General features: G+C 36.2%; 1 protein-coding gene across 1 annotated transcript in view; it reads right to left on the bottom strand.

The window, feature by feature from the left end:
* ATE1 (arginyltransferase 1) overlaps positions 1-13,698 on the bottom strand; it is a 71,899-nt gene extending 58,201 nt beyond the window's left edge. Inside the window, exons 1-7 of the mRNA XM_029284395.1 lie at positions 13,493-13,698; positions 11,480-11,543; positions 9,788-9,850; positions 8,235-8,338; positions 5,467-5,706; positions 3,734-3,957; positions 361-489 (exon numbers count right to left, since the gene is read on the bottom strand). Of these exons, the coding sequence (XP_029140228.1) occupies positions 361-489; positions 3,734-3,957; positions 5,467-5,706; positions 8,235-8,338; positions 9,788-9,850; positions 11,480-11,543; positions 13,493-13,592 (924 nt within the window). The 5' untranslated portion in view covers positions 13,593-13,698. The remainder of the gene's footprint in view (positions 1-360; positions 490-3,733; positions 3,958-5,466; positions 5,707-8,234; positions 8,339-9,787; positions 9,851-11,479; positions 11,544-13,492) is intronic.
* Between the last annotated feature and the right edge of the window lie 2,792 nt (positions 13,699-16,490).

Below are 16,490 nucleotides of genomic sequence, written 5' to 3' on the forward strand. Positions count from 1 at the left end.
CAAGGAAACTTTCCAATGGTAGCACTCTGCATTTGTATTAATATCATTTGAATATAATTCCAGTTCACAGTAGTGACATAAATACTGTCTAGAAAATCTTAGATGCCCTGTTTAGAAATTTTACAGTGTACTACACTTGAGTTCCTCTTTAGACAGCATTACTAACATTTATGACAAATTAATTGCTTCTCTTTTTCCTTTTAAATGTATTTTGTGGCACTCATGGGTTTGAAAGGCTGCTTGTGTTTTCTGGATATTCAATTTAGTATAACTGAGATAATTGTCATAATTTTTATGATTAAGATACATAAAAAATAGCTTTTGGTTTTCACAGTAGACTAAAACAGTACGCTGCCTGACCTGACTGACGGTTGGTTTACCAGGAGGGTCCTTGTGAATAATCATCTGGTAACGCTTATAAACCTGGTAAGACTCCTGAAATGTGGCTTTGAACTGGGAACTTTGTGGAGATGATCGCACCAGCCTCACCTTCCAAAGAATTAAAAACAATTGTTGCAATAATATACATCATGAATCTAAATGTTTGAAAGCAATATAGATAACATTTAAACAGTTATTCTTGTTCATATTTTAACCCAACATTGTATAGATATTTTTCATAAACAGAACATTTAGCTTTATTTTGTGTCACTATTCAAAGCTCAAGTTCCAACCACACTGCCCTTCATTTAAATGTTTTCAAAAGATTGTAGACAAAATCTGATCTGAAGCAGTCATGTGATGTTCAAATGTAAAGTAAATGTAAATGTAACATATATGTTCATGCACACACACCACACACACAATCGTATTAGCATTAGTTTGGACTTTGGTAATCAATTAACATTTACATGCTATTTTGAAACACAACTTTTTTTTAGATTTTCTTAAATCTAATTGTATATTAGATTTATGATGATTATTTTAAGGATACCTATTCAAGTTTGAATGTACTAAAATACAATCTTGATGAATTCCTTAACATGTTTAATGTGAAGCGTCACAAAGTTCAGTGGTGAGCAAAATAAATTTGTTTAGGTTTGCATTAGCTAATTCATGTGCATAAGTTTGTATTATCCTAGAATAGGGATCTTCAAATTTGGCCCTTTTATGACTTGTGGACCAACTCCCAGAATTCCTTAGCCAGGCACATTGGCTGAAGAATTCTGGGAGTTGAAGTCCACAAGTCATAAAAGGGCCAAGTTTGAAGACCACTGTCCTAGAAGCACAAAAAACCTCATGTTTGGAATCAGCTATTTCTACAATATTATTTTTTAAAAAAATAAATATTCTTTTAAAAATTTAACCAATGTGCCCTTTGGATTATCTTCACTCTATCAAAAGCAATGTTTTGGTACTGGAAAACATGGCATTGGCTATGGACAATGAAGATTCAAAAGATCAAGCAAACATGTTGTTGTTGCCATGTTCTACACTGAACAGTGCGTCCCAATGCCCTGGCAGATAGAAATCAATACAGCAAGTGACACAGAGGTCACATTAATGCTTGGCAGCAATCAAGAAACTCAGGTTAAGCATCCTTTTGGTTCAGAGACAGCATAAACAATAACAAGACTAGGTGAAATCCAGGAAGCAGCACATAGTAACGGAATTGTGTCAGAAAATAATGTGGCAAGAAATAAGTTCCTGGAAGGAATAGAAGACTAGAAATGGAATAAAGGATAGTCAACATGGTAAACATGGTGCCATGAGTTTTTGTATAGTTTTATGTGATTTAATTTCTGGTTTGAGGGGATTAGTTGGTTTTAATGTTTTTTATGCCACCCAGGGTTGCTGTTACAATATGGGTGGTTATATATCTTTTTAAAAAACAACAACATTAAATTGATACTGAAAGTTAACAAGACACTCTTTTTTAAGCCAGGGTCTTAAAAACTATGTTCTTTGAACATTTACTGCTTTGGCATAACTGCTAAGGAAACTTCATTTAAAATAGTTCTTTAAGTAAAGCATATTTAACATTAACAAATGCCTGCCATGTTAGTAAAAATGGAAAATTTCCATTATTAAAGGTACTGATCACCTCTCTTTCTTTACAATTAGATGTTCTCTTCTTATCAAGTTTACAAATATTTATGTTTGGGTAAAATCACTAATTTGAGTAGCAAAGTCCTTCTCCCACAAGCATTATTTTTCTGATATTCAAAGAAATAACAAAAAAAAAACTGCCATCAAAACACCTGCCTCCTAGCTATAACTTGGGACATCACCCAAAATTAATTAAATCAATAGTACGATTAACAATTGCTCCAAAAGTAATGGATATACGTATAATACACAGAATTTTACACATCTAGTTAAGCTAGGACATTATCACCTAAAAAATGCCTACATTCATAGACACATATTTCATTCCAGGCTTCACCAAATGGTTGAAAATATACTTTTTATAATTTTGTTCCAAGGATGGTACATTTTAGGTTCTCATTAAAGTTATAGGTATCAATATCTTTGTTCTGTAGCATTTCATTCATTTAGATGGAACCACAGCACCCCCTTGTGTTTCTGCAAAGAACACGAAACTTTTCAAGTACAGGTAGTCCTTGACTTACAATTCGCTTAGTGATCCTTAGAACTTACAAAGACACTGAAAAAAGTGACTTATGACCCTTTTTCACACTTAACGACCATTCAGCATGCCCATGGTCATGTGATCAAAATTCAGATGGTTGGCAACTGACTCATATTTACGACAGTTGCAGTGTCCCCCCTTTGCGACCTTCTGATAGGCAAAGCCAATGGGGAAGCCAGATTCACTTAACAACCATGTTACTACAGTAGTGGCCAAAATTGTGGAAACCTTTTGGAAAAAGTGTATTTTTGAGGTTTGATGGCTAATAACATCACTCTTTTTTGGAATAGTACCATAAAATTATATATCAATGGAAAGATAATTTAATCAAGAATGTAATGCAACAAAGGTTGTTCAATTATCTGTACTGTATTCTATGAAAAGTTATAGCCAAATAAGCAGAAAAAAGAAGCACAACTTGCTTAGGTTGATATCAGGTAGCGTTCCTTCATCTGATTGTAGTCAATGAGCATGAGTGTTTAGAGAGCCAATCAGATGTCATCTTGTTTTGGAAATGAGCCAATCAGATCACAGTAGGATTCAGTTATTGATGTCATGTATTGAAGCTGAGAGGAGGACATTTGTCAGTATGTTATGTGATCACTATCTAATTGGTTGGGGGTTTTTTTGTGTTCTTTCTTTAGTGAGCTTGTAAAATGTAATAAAATTAAAGTAACGGTGCAAAGAGTTGACTGGTTGCCCAGAAAGCGATGTAAAATAGTATTATTAAGTGAACAAGGCTACAGTTATAAAGAAATTAGAAGAAAAATTGGTGGAAACTTAACCAAAGGTGGCATTTCTACTGTACACTTTTCCCAAAAGGTTTCCACATTTTTGGCCACTACTGTAACTTAACAACTCTGCAGTGATTCATTTAACTGTGGCAGGAAAGGTTGTAAAATAGGGCAAAACTCACTTAACAACCATCTTGCTTAGCGAAGAAATTTGGGGCTCACTTGTGGTTGTAAGTTGAAGGCTACCTGTACAAGTTAACACTATTTATGTTTTTCTAATTCAAAACTTTGCAGTGTTCCCTGGTTTCGTATTTAAAAAAACTTCCCTATTTTGCTGACTGTATTGCTTAGCATTAGCAAACAATGCAAAAATACTTTGCCATAAGCAATAGAAATATCTTCATACCTCTATCTGATGCAGAGCTTCGGAAGGTAAGCTGGCAAAAATGAAGTCTTCGACTGATTTTGGTTGGTTGGTTTTAGGGCAGCAGTTCCGACTGGTGAAACTCTGAGACCCTGATTCAAGTGAAACTGGCCACGTCTGGCACTGCAGTTTTTTCTGCAACTTTTGTTCCTTCCGTATGACTTTTGCTTTACGACATGGTGGTTTGCTCAAGTCAGCTCCTCTGCCTAGAATGCCAATATATTATTCAACGGGAAAAGCATATATTGAAGGAAGCCACGCTCATTTATTTATTTTTTTACTTTTAATATGACTGTCTACAAAGAAAGCATTTCTTTAAAAGAAGTTAGGCATTCTGTAATATTTCGATTGTTGCGATTCCACTAATCATGGAAATGTTAAGGTTCTAGTATCCTCTTATTTATTATTATATCTGCAAGCTACTTTATCACACTCTAACTCTAGAGCAGTGTTTCTCAACCTGGGCAACTTTAAGATGGATGGACTTCAACTCCCAGAATTCCCCAGCCAGTTGCTGGCTGGGGAATTCTGGGAGTTGAAGTCCATCCATCTTAAAGTTGCCCAGGTTGAGAAACACTGCTCTAGAGAAAAATGGACTATATAATGATTATGACTTTGATACAACAGAAAGCTTGCCTTCTATCCAGAAAAAAGGATCTTGTAATCAAGATTACATTGAAGCTTTGATAGAGGATAAGAATTTTTTTCTGCTCTAAGTTATTTCATTAAACGGTCAGGTTTATATCCCAAAACTCATATACAAGATTAACTACATAACTGTTGAATAACAAAATCCATATTCCTAAAAAAGGGGGAATCGAAAGAAGCAACACCACAGCCATCAAAAGAACTAAAAAAAAGGCATCAGTGTTATTCTATGCTTGCTGGGGGGGGGAAATAGGCACATCCGGGGCACATTTTAGCAGGCGCAAGAAATATTTGGCAAACGAAAACTTTCCTCCTTTTTCTAGTACAGCGATTCTCAATTTTGGCCTTGAAAGATGTGCAGACTTCAAGTCCCAGAATTTCCCACCAGCACTGGAGTTGAAGCCTACATATCTTTAAGCTGCTGAGTTGAGAAACACTGCTCTGGCAGAATGCCTACTGAATACAAGTAAAAAACACAAAGGTTATTTGTTGAACCCAGACAAAGATGCTAATTTATGTATCCAATATAATGAAATAAGTCTGAGAACTGTGAACTAACAAACTTACAAGTACCTTACCTGAGGGAGTTAATGAAATGGTGAAGATAGCCAAGCTATACAGTAACATTTTGTTTTTTACCTTTATCTTTAGCAAGTTTCTTGATAAATAAAAGAGGCATAACACATTTAATGTTAGAACTTAGTTAAGCAGAGCTTAAGTTAGTTTAAACAGCTACAATTAATTCTAGTGTTTTTTTCTCTAGCAAAAAGGAAAACCTGAGCAAAAAGGAGAAAAAAAATTAATAAAAGGATGAAATACATTTTCTTATGTTTGGCTGAGAGACAGCTACAATAAATTCTGTTCTAACTAACTTAATACCGGGTAAAGACTCATGTAAAATAACAATGCCAATATGTCCTTTTGTGAAAAGAGGATTTTCTAAGCCCGTCCTTTTAGACAACACTGGCAAAAAAATTATTCAAATGATAGGGTTTATCATGCAATTATTAGCCTCTGTTTTTCTCACTATCTTGGAAGAGGTAAAAGACAGCATAAAATAGCATTACCTGGCTTGGGAGTAATGTCTGCTATCTGTAATGACCTGCTAGAATCGGCATTCAGTTCTGCATTACACAATTCAGAATTTTTTGAGTCCACTTCCTTTACATTTATTTCTTCTGTCATCTCTTCCTCTTCCATGGTGTCAGTACTGAGGGGCTGCAATTCACATTGGCTTCTGACAGGTGGATTTTTTAAAGGAAAACTACAGCCGTCAGCTTCTTTGTTATGAGACTCCATGGGATCTACTGTAAATAATAATGTAGAAAATACACATACAAAGTAGGAAAATTCAAATTTTACGTTAATAAAAGATTAATATTTCTACTTTAACATGAACAAATTACAATTTTCATCTCAATTTTAGCATACATAAATGATCCCACAATATAATTGAACTCTCAAAATAAATTAATTCAATTTATGTATCAACTGACTCCCAAGACTCTAAAAAAAATACATTACTTTCAAGAGAAATTGTACAATCATTTCACCCATGCTATGTACATACAGAGTGTAAACACAGAATGGATTTAGGTGACACCTCATACATTTTATTATGAGACTGAACAAAGGAGTCACTTTTAAAGTGGAATTCTAACAACATATATGCCTTCTTAACATGGCAACTATTTGAATACAGCAACTGAGAAAGCAAAGAAGACTCAAATTTTCTGAAAACAACAAAAAACAGGAAGCAGTAACAGTTCTTTTAGTGACTGTTCAAAGTTACAATGGCACTGAAAAACGGGACTTATGACCGTTTTTCACAGTTATGACCTTTGCAGCATCCCCAAGATCATGTGATCAAAATTCAGATGCTTGGCCACCGGTTCATATTTATAACCATTGCTGTGTCCCCAAGGACATATGACCATCTTCTGTGACCTTATGACAAGCAAAGTCAGTGGGAGCGTATTTTCACTTAACAACCGGGTTACCAACTTAACAACTGCAATGATTCATTTAACAATGGTGGCAAGAGAGGTCATAAAATGGGGCAAAACTCACTTAACAAATGTCTCACTTAGCAACAGAAATGTTGGGCTGAATTGTGATCGTACGTCAAGGACTACATGTATATCAGTAGCTGGACAGAAGAATTACCGAGATGATATGATTTGTATTCAATATATTAATGATGAGAAATTAAACATAAAAAAAAAATATTTTAACAATGTGCAAAAAGATTTGAATCATAATCTATTAAAATAATATACAATAATACTGGTTTCTAACATCCCCTAACTCTAATCTCAACTAATCTATGGTTTATAAATCTTTATAACTTCTAATTTCAGTTCTTTAGGCAGTTCTTTTTCCTCTTTAAAAACTATACGTACAAATACTTCATATATTACACTTTTGCTGTGTAATATATAAATGTTTGGAAGCCTTTCTTGCTTAAACTTTGTTAAGCTTCTGTTGCTAATATACTCTGTTAATTTTGACACTGCAGCATATTCTCCAAGTTTAAATTCCCAATCACTGGTAACATATCACTTTGCAAACGATGTGCTAAATTTATTTTTGCAGCCTTGAATATGTATTTTAATACAATGTGATCTTTTAATTAATATGTTTTGGGAATTATGTCCAGTCAAAGCAATTATAATTTGACTTCTAAAATGTTTTGAATAACGTTATGTATTTTGTTCCAATACTTTTAAGGAGTATTTTTTTACACGTCTACCACAGAGTTCCCCAATCTTTCGGGGTTAGAGGCCCAGAGTGAAGGGGGAGAAAGAAGGGATGGTTTTTTGGGGGGGGGGGTAAATGCATGTGCGCACACGAACACCCATTACTCACATGAGTGGAGCTGGGAGCGCTCGCAATGCTTGCACGAGTGGGGCTGCGAATGATGACACTCACATGCACGGACACACACACACACCAGCCAGCCCCTCATGCAGCCCGGTGGCCGATAGTGGGCCACAGCCCATAGGTTGGGGATCCCTGGTCTACCACACATGATAAAATGTTCCTTCTCTCTCAAGGCATTTTCAGCATTATATGATTTGTCTATTTTGGCAATTATTGATGGAGTTGTATACCAAAGACAAATGAAGAACAATTTCATTAAAGCTGGGAATATACCACGATTGTTATACACACAAATTGCTGGAAGAATAAAAACTGACCCCAAAAGATAGGGATCTTCTAAAAAAAAAAAGATAGAATTTAAAATCCTCATACAAAATCAATTCTACTTACTAAAATGTATATATTTAGAACACACACTGCAAATATCAAAATAGTGGATCATTTCTGCCTTAGGATCAACCATGAGCAGTAAAGGAACAAACAGTCAAGAAATATGCCAGAGATTAATACTTGGTAGAAAGCCATGAAGGCCTTGGATAAGGCTGCATAGAGTAGCCTCAGGGTGAGATAAGCTGCAAAAAAATATTAATAAATAAAATAATAACAAAAGATGTTCAACAGATTAGGGATAGATCATCGTGGAGAAAATTTATCTATGTGGTTGTTAGGAGTTGAAAATGACTTAATGGGACATAATAACACTGTTACTCAGATATGACAGAGACAGAACACATAAAAACTGCAAATGGATGAAAATTTTAAAGAAACAAGTCACAACAATGAGAATTATGAAAAAAATCTATAAAATATTCTCCAAATTCTAACTTGAAACTGATACAGAAATATTGTACAGTATTTACAGTATATTATTGAGTCAATTAAAACTACCTGCTTTTTCAAAAAATTCCAGAATACAGCAACAAATAACACTTAAAGGACACTAAACAATTACCTTCAACATCTGCTTTAGAATGTTCTCCTTTTATTAAAAATTTTAACATCTTCTTCAAAACTTTTTTATGTGATTTGGAAGGTTGGAAGTGTAATACTTGGCATCTCAAAGGAAAAAAAGAATAAGCGCAATCAAGGTATGCCCTAAGTAATATAGTAATTAAGCATACTTATGTAGATAAAGCTATGTAGATATAGTTATTAGTAATATATGTCATATGATTAGTAGTGTCAAAACTTGTGATTATTCTTTGCATAAATTGGAATTACAAATCCTGTTTAAACAATTGCATTTTTTCTGGAATTAAAATCCAGTGAAGTATGCAGTCTCTCAATATGTTTTTTTAATGTACAATATTATCAATATTTACACAGCATTTTGACAAAAGGCTACTTAAGCACGTTATTAACACTGTATACACAGAATAATCTGATGTAAATGTCTCTATCTGTTATCTGTGGATAGAAAGAAACTACAAGCAGGAGTAAATGAACTGGTAAATGAGGTACAGAATATTCCAATCTTGTCTTAGGTTTAGTCTAGAAATCATGCATCCTTCAAGATGATGGATAACCCTCCTCTGCTCTCACCATCACAATGCAATTAACTGTTGAAGGGGGGCAAAGTGCAGCATCTTCCCGAAGACGAGTAAAATGTAAGAAAGTTATTAATATGAAAAAAATAACAAGGCTGGAAAAGAGAGTTCCATCCAGGGGTCAAAAATGCTATTTTTCTGAAACATCTTCCATATATCTAGACAAGCTCCCTCAATGTGGCCCCAGTGGAATGTAGTAAGGATCATGCTGTTCCAGAGAGCCTTGGGGACAGATTGAGCACCATCTGAAGCCAGTTTTTATTTCTAATTTTTTAATTAGCTACTTAGTATGGTAGTTGATTTATTGTAGTTTGTTTGTTTTGCATTGGTTTTACTCATTTAATTTTATGTAAGTCTTAAAATTCTGAGGCAGGTAAGTTTGATAAATAATTAAATATTTTTTCTTGACTAGCTAGGTCATCAGTATGTTTGCCTTTATAAAGATTTTAATACAAACTTTCATCGTATAGCAAGTCTTTGATAACCATCCCATAGCCTAACACGGCACACGTGCTCTAACATGAAATCTGTGGAATCCCAAGTTTAAATAAAATTTATTATTAATAATTAAAACAAAATATAATCTCACAACATCACCAAATCTAACAATATTCCAGTTAGTCCTCTTTGAAATCTTACAAGAATTTAGTCAAGAATACAAAACTCTCACAGGTATTTTGAGTGAAAATATTAAGAACTTGCAAGATTTTGATATATAATAAGATCTGAGGCTTCTTAAAGCAGTTTCATGTAGGCATTTCTTATGATTACTTACAGCATTCTATGGGAATTATTAATTACGGTAGAAACCATTCTGCTATATAATTGCTAACTCATTTAGAAGGCAAATTAGGCTGTGACTTGCTAAACACATAATGCTAAATGGACATTTGAATCTATCAATTGCACAACACAGGCAGTGAATTAGAAAAAATATTAAGTATTGTGCATGTCTTACCTTATTGTATATTGAGGACAACATGTCCGATTCATAGTGGGTTTATAAACATACTTTCCACTCCTGTGAATTTAAAAGATGATGAACATATTTTAATGAATTCTTAGTGTTCTTAAGCTAAAATATATACTTAATAAATAAATATTAATAAAATATATAATACTTAGAGATGAAAAAGCTTTATATTATACAAGAAATTTATAAGTTGTACAGAAGCCATTCAAATCTTTCATGCATGAATATATATCACATACATCTTTTGAGCTTTATAATGTTAAGCAATCTCATCATCCCTTTGATGAAATGATGCTGGCAAAAACAATGTCTTCATCTTCATTTCCTGATATTTTTACAATATTATAATATTTTGGATGGCTACAAATATTGGCTAGTTATCCTAGACCCTAGCAATTTAGCTCTTCTAACTTTAATGGACATTTTCCAAACTACAGATAGATTTTGAGTTACGACCCCAATTGAGCCCAAAATGTATGTTGCCAAGTGAAACATTTGTTAAGTGAATTTTGCCCCATTTTATGAAGTTTCTTGCCACAGTTGTTAAGTGAACCACTGCATTTGTTTAGTTAGTAATGTGGTTTTTAAGTGAATCTGGATTCTTCATTGACTTTGCTTGTCAGAAGGTCACAAAAGCTTGTCCATAACCCCAGGATACTGCAACCATCATTAATATGAACCAGTTGCCAAGCGTCTGAATTTTGATCATGTGATCATAGGGATGCGGCAACAATCATAAGATGAAAAACAGTCATAAACCACTTTTTTCAGTGCCACTGTAACTTTGAATGGTCACTAAATGAACTGTTGTAAGTCAAGGACTATGTATTTATATAAAGAAAGATGTGGATGACAAGTTCAGCATATTCAAATTCTGTCTCCCTTTTACTTAAATTTCTTGGAATTTAAGATTTTCTCTCTAATGAAGCAATAAATATATGATACAGAGAGGTAAACTTCGTAATCTAGATAGGATTCCATTCCAAACTTCCATTCCCTGATAATCAAAGATACAAAGTGCCAGTGTATCATATCTTAAAAAGTCCCCAAATTTTATCATTGGTTGACTTATATCACAACCTGCCGTGGCTAAAAGGAATCTACAAGTATTGTCTTCTCCAATTTTAACCCAACCACAACCTTGTAAGTTCTTCAGCTCAGAGAGAATGTCCATTTTCCATAGCTGAGGTAGACCTGAACCTGGATCCCCCAGTTGTGGTTAAATGTTTAACCAGCAATTAAGAAGATCCGGTATTTGGAATACAAATGCCTGTGGAGTTGGGGCAGGTTGATCTATCAAGCATTCCCTTTTCAAATATTCATTCTGTTAGAACACACTACAAATAAGAAGCAGTAGATTACATGTGGATCTATCCAGAGTGCTAATTGTTTATATTACTGTTAATACTTAAAATACATGCTGGTATAACTTTTTACTCTCTATTTTACACTGCACTTCTAAAATTCTTGTAATTACGCAGATAATATTTGGAAAATTACTTCATGTAGCAAGATGGCAATTGGTATCAAGTAATGTCTAAATATATGGGGGTACTTAGTGATTTTATATATTTTATAGGATATAAATAGTATTTGATTGATAATGATCCCATGTTATTTATACTAGTCTGGGACCAAAATAAAGATCAGAACAGGAATATTCAATTAATCACTTACCTTCGCCATCCTCGATCTATAAGATCCTGATAGTCTTGAACAGTCAGTGAATGAGCCCACATGCCTGGTACAAATATTCATATAGAAAATATTCATACAAAATATAGAAAGAATTTTGCTTCGAATCATGAAAAAATCTGCCCCTGTGGAAACCTCCCCATATACATGTATTAATAACCCAATGTTTAAAAGTATGATTGAAACATTTCAAAATTATAAGTAAAATATATAATTAACATTCTGCTACAAGCATGTATGGCTTCCTCAACACATTGTACTTATTTTCATTCATTAGATTACTTATTGTTATGTCTGGCTTCATATAATACATCAGATAAATATGTTCTATGATTTCAGCCAATGAATTAATTTACAGTTCAGTGTGTTAGATGACCCAGGCAATTGGGTCTATTAAATACGCCATGGATTTTGGTGTGCTGCAAAAATACAGCTCTCAAATAAGCTTTCCTGAATCTGAGCACTTTCCAGTTGACAGTTTTAACTCCCAGAATTTGCCAACCAGCATGAACATTGCTACAAAATCTGGGTTAATGCTCTTATTTCTGAAGAGTACTTATGTAGCAGAAGATGCTGTCAGTGGATCTGACAATGCAGTTCTTACTTCAACAGTATTTCCCACAAGACCTCCTTTGACTCCTTTAAATTTAATTTAAAACAATTATATTATTGTAAATATCTGTCACTGGTTTATTTATTCTGTTATCCTCTATTCTACTGTTACCTTGTTTCCATATAACAAATTCATACAACTCTATTTCTTTCTTTAAAATCTATTATTCTCTTTAATATTGGGGGTTGCACAAAACAATGAAGCATAAAAGTACAATAAACACAATCTGAGTGCATATAGTGATTGGCTGGTTTATAGTTCCATGGATGGTGGGAATGCTACACATTTCTATTAATTTCCACTGGTTTCTTGCCCATCTCTCTGTTGTGCGTCTTTACATTAACAACAACAACAAATATTTCATACACATACATACCCAACCCATTCTATATCTGTACCCATGTTCCTGAGAAAATGTGCTGGGGTTTACAAAGGCTTATGGTTTTTTATAAAATGTGCTTTTAGACCCTGAATATAGGTAGTCCTCCAATTACAACAGTTCATTCAGTGACAATTCAAAGTTATAACAGACACTGAAGAGACCTATGACTGTTTCTCTAACTTACGACTATTGCAGCATCCCCATGGTCACATGATCAAAATTCAGACGCTTGGCAACTGAGTCATTTGTGACAAGCAAAGTCAATGGGGAAGCTAGATTCACTTAACTGCAGTGATTCACTTAACAACTATGACCAGAAAGGTCGTAAACATAGGGCATAACTCACTTAACAAATGTCTCACTTAACAATAGAAAGCTTGGGCTCAATTATGGTTGCAAGTTGAGGACTAGCTGTATTGGCTCCCACCCCTGTGATTCTTATTATGCAAGGCAGTTTCTTCCAATTCAGGGGTAGGAATGTCCTTTGGTAGCCAAGGGCTACATAGAGAGGAACCGGGCACAAAATTAAGACAGAAAAGCATCAGATAACTTGTACCTCGCGCCCTGAAAACGGACACCGTGGTCCTTGTCAGAAGCAAACAGGTGCTTCGTTTCCCTCGTTCTGTTTTTCATTCTCACTCTGATAACTTAAATTACAGCCAAGGGCTCGAACTAGAGATGGGCCAGGCAGGGCCCGGCACCTTTTGAGAATTGTGACATCGCTCCGTGAACTGTTTTTAAAAGGATAGCTTCGAGAGGCGCCTGGAAACGGGCTATAGGAGGCACCGAGCGCCGACCGCCTTTTGCCCTCGGCTGAAGCCTAACATGGCCTGAAGTTGTCCCGCTCCGACTCCTCCACGGCCTACCCTTTAAAAGGCATATCAAAGGCAGCCTCAAACGGCAACCAAGAGACTCGCCATTGAGGCAAATGATGGCAAGGCTCGGCTCTCCTCGCCTCTCCGGCGCTGCGTTCTGCTCGGTTCCCGTATCCGATTCGTACCGTGGGAGAAGTTGCCGGTGTCGTTCTTGCAATAGCCGCAGCGGTAGCCGCCGTCTCCCCCCAAGTACTCCACGATGCTCAAGAATCCTCCTCCCGCCATCTTAGTCACCCGGCCGGCTGCCTCCGCCTTTTGATAACCCCGTGTCCGCCAGTCCAACCAGGGACCTCTCGAGCGCCCTAAGCAGCGGCGTCTGCGGCCGCCATTTTAACGAAGGGCAGAAGGCGGCTCGATCGAGCGACGGGGAGGGCCTCCGCTTGCAAGCCCATCTTCCGGTTGCCAAAGGCAAAGCACGGAGCTTCCATTTGCGGGGCCAAACCTGAAGCTAGAAAGGGGAAAAACTCCTTAAAGGCTGATTTTTATCCCTATAAACAGCCTCCAGAAGATTCGCATCCTCGTTCAAGATAACCAGGCAGATTTTATTTATTACTTATTAATTTATTAAATTTGTTTGTCGCTCATCTCGCCGCAAGATGAAGCTATAATAAAAGTGTTAGCCTGCAACAGATTGATAACGGCTGCCTTACTGGGCTTTGGCTTCAAAAACGTTCTGACAGGCAGAATTCCACAGAAACAAGTGCAGGTTATTTTTAAAAATGTGACGTTCAAATGTGTCTGTCTATCTATTCAGGAGTTTTATATATGTATGCATATTAGAAGTTCAGGAACTACTAGTTCTTCTACTTCTTCTTTGCAGTGTTTTAGAAACAACCGGGTCCCTCTATCCAAAGGAGCATAAAGTAAAATGTTGCAGGGTTGTGGTACGTCAACTTTTATCTTCAGCTAAGTAAATACAATGAAAGGTAGTATTGCTGTTATACTGCTAAAGACCAGGAACAAATTGAGGCCTTTTCTCCTTCAGGTGCCAAGATGCTCTGAAGGGATGCCATTTCTTGTACTTCCTCCAGCACCAAAAAAAAAAAAAAGTTAGGATACCCTAAAGGCAGAAATTACAAGTGAACATTTGAAAATGCCTGCCAGTTGCTTCAGGAAGGCACTCTAGGTCCTGTTAGTAAAAGCCTAGTTTTAAATCAATAAAGCCAGTGCATATTGCAATAATGATTGTGCTTTTGTAATGTTAACTTATCTGCCCTTGGATTACTAGCACACATTTCTAAACTCACTCTTTATTGATAAGGCTGATCGTCTTATTGGGCATTGGGTGGCTTTTTTAATGAAGCCTTGGAAGAGAAATTTGGCTAACAAATGGGCAATTAATGTACCTTTTTCCATCTTTCCTTTGGGCTACATTTACTAACCAAGAGACAATTGCTTGGTACTTGTTCAAATAGTCACTGCTGATTGTTACGTAGGGGAGAACAATGGTCATTTGGAGGTTCTTTTTTGCATCCTTATAAAAATAGATCCAATGTGGAGCTTCCCTCAGCATTAGGAAATAATGCCTTCCAACTGCCTAATTCTCTGTCTACAGAGGAAGCGCTTTTCCATACTTTCTGTATATTCTCTTCCTGTATTTTCAACAGATTCAGGAAAATAAATTTGCTTCATTCCTCAACCTTCATCCTGCTTCAGCTCACAGTCGAGGATTCATTGCCTTCTTGTACAAGTGCATTTGGGGGCGGGGAGATCATCCAACACTAAATATATTTCTTAAGATCTTTTCAGGACAATGAATTAACTTTGATGGGACATATGGTGCTGCTGCTGTTTTAAATTTAACAATATTATCAATTTCAGTACAGCAGCAATAAATCACATCAAATGGCACTGTCTGCTGGTTTCCACTAAACTTTTTTTTTCATCCTTTCAGAGCATATCTGTTCATACAAAAACAATGAAGAAACCAGAATACCTTGCATGTACATGTGTCTGGAGTCTTTAATCTGGGAGTTGAACATTTTTCTCAAATGATTTCCCAAATCATTCTTATTTTCTTGCTATATACATCTGTTATATGTGCATAGGGAGATGATTCTTTGTGTCTATTTTTTTTCTGACCGCATTAATATTCATATAATTTGAACCTGACACTCGGACTCCAATGTGTTGTTAGTTTTTATTAAGCACATATTTACTTCTGAGATATGCTGCAGAAACTGGACCTGGCAGGATATGTACATACTCATTTGTCATAGAATGCAATCAGTTATGGGTTTATAGACACAAAGAGAAATATATAGGTAGTCCTTGCTTACCTTTCATTCAGCACGTATTCAGTTATGATGGGGCTGAACAAAACGCCTTATGATTAGTCCTCTAGGCTCTGGCCTTTGCCATTGCCTGGGGTCATGTAAACAAAATTCAGTCCTGCCCATGTTTACAACTATCCTCCCACAGTTGACCTTTGTTGTCTTTGCTGAGTTCACCATCCTGGCCACGCAAGGGGAGATGCTGTAGAAATGTCCTATAGACCAGCAGGTAACAACTATAGGCAGGTGTGTGCTGTACCGCATCCAACTACTGATCAGGGCGTCCTTCACGTATTGCCAAGCCTTCCTTTCACAAAACAACCCAGCTCTGCCAGCACAAAAGGAGCTGGTGCAAATGGCAGTCCTGGCTGCGCCAGTTGTGAAAGGAAACCCTGGCCAGCACACAAAAGAAGGACCCAGGTGGTAGTGGTAGGCAGTGCAGCCAACGGCCAGGGGGTAGGATAGTTGGTGGATCAGTAGGAAGCCAAAAGTGTGGAGATGGAGGGGGAAAATAGGTTGCTGAGAAGAATTGGAGGCAGTACTTTCCCTTCTTCTAAGAATGGCTTGGATCCAGGTGAGTCTTCGCTTAACAACCATGTGGGATTCATTCAATGATTGTCAGAACTGCCCTCCCTAAGTCGAGCAGTTATATTCTTGTGGAAAACGAAAGAACTCTTACGAATTCCAGAGGGGTTTAGCAGAGAAGTTTATTTGCGCAAGGTTCAGAGCATATTAGAGATAGGCAATTCTGAACGAGGAGGGCGGGATTAGACTTCAGTTTTTATACTCCCCTCCTTTCAGGAACAAAGGGACTACACATGGTAATACACTGTGATACATTAGGAGCGTT

The sequence above is a fragment of the Protobothrops mucrosquamatus genome, unplaced genomic scaffold, assembly GCF_001527695.2.
Source record: "Protobothrops mucrosquamatus isolate PMUCROS unplaced genomic scaffold, P.Mucros_1.0 scaffold566, whole genome shotgun sequence".
NCBI classification, from domain to species: Eukaryota; Metazoa; Chordata; class Lepidosauria; order Squamata; family Viperidae; genus Protobothrops; species Protobothrops mucrosquamatus.